The 6000-nt window shown below is 41.1% G+C and overlaps 1 protein-coding gene across 1 annotated transcript in view; it reads right to left on the bottom strand.

Moving 5' to 3' along the window:
- Positions 1-401: 401 nt before the first annotated feature.
- The window catches only part of E2F3 (E2F transcription factor 3), a 121804-nt gene continuing 116205 nt past the window's right edge, over positions 402-6000 (bottom strand). Inside the window, exon 7 of the mRNA XM_053714791.1 lies at positions 402-1547. Within this exon, the coding sequence (XP_053570766.1) occupies positions 1294-1547 (254 nt within the window). The 3' untranslated portion in view covers positions 402-1293. The remainder of the gene's footprint in view (positions 1548-6000) is intronic.

The following is a 6000-nucleotide window of genomic DNA, read 5'->3' as shown; positions in this document are numbered from 1 at the left end:
AGTTTGCAGAACAAATTCTACCTATGCCTTATTTATATTTAAAAAAAAAGCTTTCAAAAGTTATTTTATTCCTCCTAAAGCCATGGTAGAAGATATTGTTGAATATAAAGGTATAACTACCTTAGCTTAAAGCAGACAAATACATATTTTAAGTAGCAATGGAAATTTAAACAGCTGGAATCAAATTAGATAATATGCCTATTTAAACTGACCTTGCCTACTGGTTATTTGCCCACCATAACAAAAAAAAAAAAAAAAAAAAAAAAAAAAAAAAAAAAAAAAAAAAGGATTGTAGGCATGTTTTACAAATGCGTAAATATAAAAAGCAAACTAATGCAGTCTCAACAGCATATCTTGCCTTCAGTACTGAAGGTTAAACAAGTAATTTCCAAGGACAGTGCAAATCTTATAGAATTTATTTAAGAACCAGAAACACTTCAAATCAGTTAATAACTGAATAAATCCTTAAAATGATCAAATGCTTAACTACAGAATTGTATACTACTCTGAAGTGTTCTGGTAAAAAGTAATCTAATCAACTAGTATTATAAGCAGTTTGGTGGCAAATGGCCCCTTGGGGGGGGGGGGGGGGAACAAATAAAAAAAACCAGCAAGTATCTCAATTGTCAATGCTAAACTTATGTAAAACAAAACAAAACAAAACAAAACCACTTTATAGAACGTTTGAAAGAAATTTTCAAAACCCAAAGCTGAATTTTCTTTCCTTCATTTACTGCGCAACTTATTGGCACTCTAAACATCCCACGTCTGCAAAACAAATCATGGTGTTTTACCCTTTTAAAGTAAACCGTAAAAATTTTGCTTTTCTAAGTGGGAATCCCACACAATGGCCTATGCATTTAATGCACAATGATACCAAATTGAATTTAGCATTAACAACATGCTATACTAGAAAGGAGAAGAGCGTTCATATGGATTGTGAAATTTCTCACATGGGATGAAATGCAGGAAGGCACAGATGCAACAGTTCTGTAGGTCCATGATCTTCTAATTAAAAGGTGCCAAAACATCTTGAAAGGCTAAAAGTGATGAAATGTAAACTTGCACATTTAAAAGTCTGAAACTCCAATGCATGATTGTTGAATAACTTGCACAGCATTCAACAAATATTAAAATCCTCAATTTCCTCAACCATCTTTGCTTTGTATTTAGGCTCCTCAGGTACAGCCAGGAAGGCTCCACGGAACATTTAGCTGTCGTGTGACATCTGCAAGTATTTCTGGTTCCATTTTTATAACAAACAATACATTGTCAATTTAGATCAAGTGTAAATCAGGTACACATAAAGTCATCAAGTGATGGCAGTTTTTCTAATTCATAAGCATCAAAAAGATCACTTATGCCTTCTTCATCCCCAAGGCTAAGTAGGTAATCGTCTTGGAAGGGAGGAAGCAGATTTACAAATGGAGCATCCAGATTCAAAGGTATTTGATCTTCTGTCTGCTGCAGATTAGTTGGAGATGTGAGGGGAGAAATGGTTTCTGTGGCCACAGAACAGTTCACAGTTTCTGAGCTAGATAACATATCTGCATAAAAAAAAAAAAAAAACACAATAGGATAAACAGGGATTCTTACTTGACAAAAACAAGAGAAGTAAAAAAAAAAAATAATAATCAGAAATTAAGAGCTTAAAATGTGTTTACTGACCCTTTAACAACCTATTTACTGTACATCGCTGTTAAGGGTTTTCTTGCTTATAATAGCTTACGGCGGGACTGCGCAATTATACCCGCCGTCCTTCCTGCTGGTCACCAGTAGTCGCAATCCCCATAGAAAGACCAGCGACGGTTCTTCAGGGGATAATTGCAAGACATATCTGCTGTGATGCTACAGAATAATCAGCCAAATCTAAACATTTTTGAAAACCTATCTGGTTTGCTGCAATTGTTTTTCAAAAGCCTTATTTGGAGAAGCCTGTCTGGGCTGGAGTCTGCAGACAAGGCTAGCTAAGGTCAAAGTATTAAAAAGCAATTTATTCTTACCCAGATAGTCATTTCTTTCTTGGTAGTGAGTCCACGAGACCCAAGAGTAAGGTACCTAACTACCATTAGAAATCAAAACTTCTAGAAAGAAAACGGTTATAAGCTAAATCCAATTAGGTACAGAAATGTAGTAGGGTTAGAAAAAAAGTGGAGAATCACAACACACACAATTTTTAGAGCTATATTACACGAAGAGGGCAAAAACAAAATTTATGGTTACCTGATAAATTCTTCTCTCATGGGTGAGTCCATGAAAATCCATTCTAACATATGGGAATTACATTGCCTGGCCACGAGGATGCAAAGAAACCCAAACCAGAGCCGTTAATTATCCCTCATACTTCACCTTCCCTCCCCAGTAGTTCAATAACAGGATAGGGAGAGAGAAGATGGGGAGAGAGGATAGGGAGAGAGAGGATAGGAAGAGCAAGAGAGACAACAGGGGTGAAGTGGTGCAAGAAAAGAGGGCGGGTTTGTGGACTCAGAATTTCATGTAAGCATATATTTTGTTTTCTAATGTTAGTAAGAGTCCACAAAAATCCATTTTAACCTATGGTAATAGGTAATACCCAAGCCGTGGAGTCTACAAAGGAGAAGAGTGGGATGAACAAGGCAAGGTAGTTATCTAGTTTAAAGTCACCACCAATTGAAGAACTAAGGTATGAAGAGAAGATCAGGTAGCAGCTTTGAAGATCTGCTCTACCGAAGATTCTAATAACATTTCTCAGGCAAGAAAATAAGGTAACTGCATGCTGCAAAACTTTAACAAGGTTAAGACTCCAAGGTCTGAAGAAAAGATTGATTGTCCGGCGACTACCAACAATTTTTTTTTCTTTTCATAAAAACACAAAAAAAAGGGCCGAAATAGGTCTCTTAATGGAACTAAAGACCCTGATCAAACCCTTCCTGGAGAATACCTGGGATCTGACTTTCTGCCAATCAAAACTCTGTGCCAGAGAGACATGCCTGAACAGAGTATTAATTACTGCCTCAGAGAAGCCTCTCTGCACTAGGATCAGGCATTCAATCTCTACGCAGTCAGTCTCATAACCTAGATTTTGGTGAAAGGGCCCTGAATTAGCAGATATTCCCTTAGAGGAAGCCGTAATGGAAGAGCAGCTGACGCTGACATCCTGATGAGGTTTGCATACCAAGTCCTGCTAGGCCACGCAGGCGCTAGTAGAATTGTTGCCACTCTCTCCTGTTTGATCCTCGCTAAACTTGAGGAAGAACAATTGGGGGAAACTGATAAACCAGAAATAAGCCCAAGGAATAGCCAAGGCATCCACCTCTGCTTGAAGATCCCTCGCACGAGATTCATACCTCGGAAGCTTGAAATTGAAGCCATGAGGTCTCTCTGGAGTCCCCCACTGCTGTATCAGCTGATAGAATACTTCTGGATTAAGAGACCATTAACCTGGATGAAGGGTCTGACGACTGTCTGCTTTACAATTTTCCACTCCCGGAATGTGGATAGCTGAGAGAAGACACTGATGTCTCTGCCCAAGAGAATGCGGGACACCTATCATAGCAAGGGAACTGGGGGTCCCTCCCTGATCTACATACGCCACCACTGACATTGCCTAATTGACAGAAGTCAGCCGAGACCAAGCCAGCAGAGCATTAAAAATGGTTCAATTCTAGAATGTTTATGGGAAGGGACATTTCCCGACTGGACCAAATCCCTTGAGAACTCTGGGAGCCCCAAACAACTCCCGATCCTGACTGACTTGCGTCTGTGGCAATTATCTCCCAAGAAGGCAGAAGGAAACTCATTTCAATATCTTAGGGCTCAGTCCCCGGTGGTGGCGGCATCTAGATGTATTACTTGAGACAAGTCTAAAAGGTCTCCATTATATTGGCCTTGCATCTAGTGCTGCTGCCATGCACTGGGCTACCAAAGGGTGGAGAGCAGATTGTAAAGTCAGACATGCAGCCCCCGTAGCTTGATCTTGCACTGATCTGTGAGGAAAATCTTCATGATCAAGGAGTCTGATCCCAGAAAACCCACTCTGCTGCAAGCCACTAGGGAACTCTCTTCCAGGTTTACCCTCCAACCAGGACTCCTAAGATACCATAGTAACCTCTCTGTGTGCAATTTAGTCAACTGAGAAAACAGCACTTGAACCTATATATCTTCCAGGTAAGGAGCCTATAGCCTGACACCTTCGTAAAACCTCTTGGGGCCGTGGCCAAAACAAACAGAAGAGCCGTGAACTAAATTGTTTCCACTTTGAAAGTGGGAACCCTCAAGAACTTTAGAGATTTAGATCTAGAATGAGGTGAAAAGTTTCCTACTTTGGGAATGATGAATGGATGAGTAAAAACACCTGCCCCACTGCTCTGGGGGACAGGGATGATAACCCCCAGAAAGGCCTTTTGTGGCTTTTTTGATACCCAGGATAAGATACATCTGCCACTTGGAGGCAGCCAGAAAGGCTATACTGTAACCCTGGGATACAATCTCCTGAACCCAAGGAACCTTAACTGACCAGGTCCAAGCATCCTGGAACAGATTTGGCCTGCCCCCTACTGGAGTGGGCTAAGGAATGGGGTACGCCCCTTCATGCAGACTTAAAATTCAGGGACTGACTTCTTGGCTTGTTTTCTTCCGTACTGGGTTCGGCTTCCAGGTACCCCTGGACGAGTCTGGCTTGGAAGAAGAGTTTAAGATTTGTTCTGATGAAAGGATAAAAAAACAACCCAATGTCCTACCCTTCTGCTTAGCCTTTATCTTGGGTAAGGATCTTACCCCAGTAAGTCACTATAATAGAATCCAAACCTGGACCAAATAAGGTCTTGCCCTTAAAGGACAAAGAGCAGTGTGAATTTTGACACCCTGTCAGCAGACCAAGACTAACCATAAAGCCCCCCTTGCTAATACCGCAAGGCTGGTATTCTTAGCATTGATCTCAACAATCTGAATTGTTTTATCACAAATTGAGTTAGCAGTTTTAACAGATTAAATTAGATCCTGAATCTCCCCCAAGGGGGATTAGACAGAAATATGTTTTAATAGTCACACCAGAAGGTTGCAGCTCCTGCAACAGCAGCAATGCTTACAGCCAGTTGGAAGAGCAGTCCTTTTTGAATTAAGACTCTCCAGAAATATCCTTCGAGTTTCCTATCCATAGGATACCCTGTAGTGCTATCTTTCAGAAGTATCTGGCACCGTTCTGAGTACATACAGAGAGAAGTGCATTCACAGGAACGAACAACCAGCTCTATACCATTGTTAGCCTGTTCTATGGCGATTTACCACCTGGGTGCAACTTCTTTTAGCCCAGTAATGCTTTTCACAGAGTAGAACTTTCCTGTAGTATCAGTCTGATCCTGCCTATTACGGTCAGTCCAGCGCTGAAATACCAGGCAATTCCTCTGAACAAGGAACACAGCAACCCCAAACTATCGTTCCGACCTTTATTGGGCCTCGTCAATGAGCTGTAGTCATATTCCTCTGAGCAAGGAGTCCACATCTGGTCTTTTTTCCCCATAGGGAGACTAAATACATACAGAGAGAAGTGCACACTTCTGAGAACCCAGAACTACTGGTTGTAGTATGGGTGGGGGGTTAAGATTGTCATAACAAGGAATCCAGGGTACTGGGGCCTGTGATCTGGAGCAATATGAGAGGCCCAGGAGAGGAAATGGATGACTGAGGGCTAGGAGTTAAAGAATGAAACAGTAGTACTGATGAGAGACAGGGGCTGTAAAAGCTGTGCCAGTGGGCAAGCCATATTAACCTTCCATAAGAGGCATTTATATTAAACTTCTCCACTGAGGTACCCTCAGTATAGTCATCAGCTCCTTGTTTATCATATCATTCCTGATTTTCAAGTCTCAATGAGAAATTTAAAAAAAAAAAAAAAAAGTGGACAACCCCCATAAACCAGGGATAATGCCTGTTTTTTTGGCGCTAGACTAACCTTCGGTTGGCTTGTATAACCCCCCTCCTTTACGCTGATCAGTGCTAGAAAGGACTAATGCTTGCTGCAAG

This window comes from Bombina bombina, chromosome 5 (genome assembly GCF_027579735.1).
Source record: "Bombina bombina isolate aBomBom1 chromosome 5, aBomBom1.pri, whole genome shotgun sequence".
Classification (NCBI taxonomy): Eukaryota; Metazoa; Chordata; class Amphibia; order Anura; family Bombinatoridae; genus Bombina; species Bombina bombina.
Note: the sequence above shows the minus strand (reverse complement) of the source record. Positions and strands in the feature narration are given on the sequence as shown.